This window comes from Lactuca virosa, chromosome 2 (assembly GCF_052849685.1).
Source record: "Lactuca virosa cultivar CGN04683 chromosome 2, Lactuca_virosa_CGN04683_v6, whole genome shotgun sequence".
NCBI classification, from domain to species: domain Eukaryota; kingdom Viridiplantae; phylum Streptophyta; class Magnoliopsida; order Asterales; family Asteraceae; genus Lactuca; species Lactuca virosa.
This window is the reverse complement of record NC_136427.1, coordinates 289,000,240-289,002,890: the sequence shown is the minus strand read 5'-3', so window position 1 is coordinate 289,002,890 and position 2,651 is coordinate 289,000,240. Positions and strand designations below refer to the sequence as shown.

Below are 2,651 nucleotides of genomic sequence, written 5' to 3'. Positions count from 1 at the left end.
CGAGTCGGTTACTTAATCCGCGGCACGGATCACGCTCTGACTCGTCGAGTTCCTCCCTAGACTCGATGAGTTGACCCCTTTGACTTATGGTTTTTCTTTCCTTTCCGGGTCTTCTGGATTCTGGGTGTTACAAAAATGACATTGAATCAGCGGCCATGGCATTAGCTCTTTCAATCATCAATGAAGTGTTTTTTTAATAACTCAAACCATCATGTGATTTTGTTGCATTTATCTTCATGTCAAGGTTGTTTGTATTTCTTCATCGAGTGGATGTAAAATGACACTTTCGCTCTTAATATTGCATTTCATGGTTCGAAGTAATTAGAGATTACATCAACTTATACTCAAATAACATTAACTACCAATATCATAACAGTTCATTTCACATATTTATCATGTTTATAAACCTCACTTAAATCTACAAAAATTTATATTTAAGCTAGATCACATGAATTTGTCCACGTAGTCAATGTTATTTAACATATTCATAATGATAAGAATATTACAAACTTTGACTGGTTTATATTGTTTGGATCGTATCACATATTCTCATAACGTACCTAAAGTTACTCAGAGTTAGACTAGCATCGTCCAACATACGACTTTTAATCATTTTGATGCATTTTTCCAAGAACATGCATATAATACTTTGCAAAGTTAAATCTTCATAAACGAAGTCAATTAGTAGTCAAAAACACTTTAAAGGCCCACGTACATACCAATATGATTAAAATGTTACACTATTCATTTCATCTACTAGCTAGCTAGTGATCTGTTCTAACAAAGATCCGAAGTTAAGATATGACAACTTTAAAACAAATACAATATCATTTGAGCTGAACTCGATATCACAAAAGCTGTTTGCTCAACGATTTCCAAGGTGGACTTGATCAACGGTGAAGTTCAATCGTTCTTTTTTTTTTACATGAAACTTAGACGTAAATCTAGAGAAGGGTGTCGATGAGGATAATGATTTTCCATTTCCGTTCCACATGTATACATGGTCGGATATGGCGATGTGTTTTCTTTGCATTCATCGTTTGTGAACGCCCTCGAGTTCACTGGAAAAAGCTGCAATGTCTCTATCACCCTTTCCGTGTCTGTTACTTCAGCAAAATCTGTTCACACAAGAAAAGTAGAAGAAATTATAAATCATCCAGCAATAAATATGATAAAAGATCAAGAAAATGTAAACCGGATCTAAACTTACGTTGTTTTGCAACATTATGGTCGTTTTGATCATATTCAACATAAACCCGACGACGTTTTTGTCGTTCCCTAGCTTTATGGTTCTGAAACCAGTAAAAAACATTCTTGCTCTCGATCTTCCCATAAAAACTCAACTGGGATGAGATCTTTTGAATCTGGTCAGTACTTGGGGTTCGTAAACCGGACCTGAACAAGTCCGTCAATACTTTGACTTGTTCGTTGGTTGGATTCCACCGACCACACTTGGCACCACCGCCCGCACTGCGGCTAGCTTTCAGACCAAAACCTGACATTCCCTCATCCATATTTAGATTTCTGAAGATGGGCGGGTCTTTTTGTTTTTGATCAGTTTCTGAACTGAAAAGATGCAGCGTACGTGTTGGTGCATTATATAGTACAATTGATGATTATTTGTAGACTTTTTTAATTAGGAAAAAGAAAGTAAGTGGAGGAAAATAAGGTTTTTGTTGGGTAGTGTTTGTTATTAATTATAATAATATTTTGATGTTGCTTTGAATTTAGGAAACGGGATGGGAGAGTTTTGAGGATTTGATCCATTTCTTTAATTCAAATGTTTTTTGCTTGGTTTTTTGTGTAATCTTGATAGAGATAGACATGCACAAAGCTGCAAATCTTTGAAGATTAGGCATCCCTCAAGGGCAAAATGGTAACTTCAAGCTATGTTTTCCCCGTAACATATGTAATATATTGGTTATTGTTTTATCAAAAATATACAATTTATCAAAAACAAGAGAAATGTAAACCTAAGTATGTTGATAGAGCTATTTTTTTTTTCCTGATTATTGCTATGTAAAGATATTTTGTGAAGATGTATATAGTTTTAAATATATAACTTTAACTATTTACATAATAATATAATTGTATTCAGTGTTGTGTTAATCATAAGATTGTACAAGCCTACAATTAAAAAATGGTATCGGTCCTAAAAATATCAGTTTTAGAGCAAGATTGAACCTAGGATTATAAGATCACACGTAGGATCTTACTATCGTATATGATTCGATCTCATTCTTTCTATTTAATTTGGCTAAAAATGTAGACTTTATTTTTTTTTCTAACTCATTTAAACTGATTTCACATATCAATTCAATAATTCATTAGTTCATAATTTAACACAAAGCCTCAAAGATTCATTAATTCGGCTCAAAATCGAGCATGGCAGATTGCATGTAAGAGTCTCACAGCTCCATCCCTTCATCTCAAAATTAACAAAGCATCGTAACATTCAGGTTTGTCCTTTTTTGCGATTAAGATGCTCGTGTGCTTTAGATATACAATTAATATGTGATGATCTTCATACCTTCATCTCAAATTTGACAAAGAGTTTCACAGCTCAATCCTTTCATCTTGAAATTTACAAAGCATCGTGACATGGGGGGTTGTCCATTTTCGTACTTAAGATGCTTGTGTGCTTTTAGAAG

The 2,651-nt window shown here is 33.9% G+C and overlaps 1 protein-coding gene across 1 annotated transcript; it reads right to left on the bottom strand.

Moving 5' to 3' along the window:
- Positions 1–710: 710 nt before the first annotated feature.
- LOC145157092 (WUSCHEL-related homeobox 5-like) lies at positions 711–1,567 on the bottom strand. Its single transcript, XM_079076228.1, has 2 exons — positions 1,211–1,567; positions 711–1,118 (listed from the first exon to the last, which is right to left on the bottom strand). The coding sequence occupies exons 1-2, from the start codon at positions 1,512–1,514 to the stop codon at positions 922–924; spliced, it is 501 nt and encodes a 166-aa protein (XP_078932354.1). The 5' UTR covers positions 1,515–1,567; the 3' UTR covers positions 711–921.
- Positions 1,568–2,651: the final 1,084 nt, after the last annotated feature.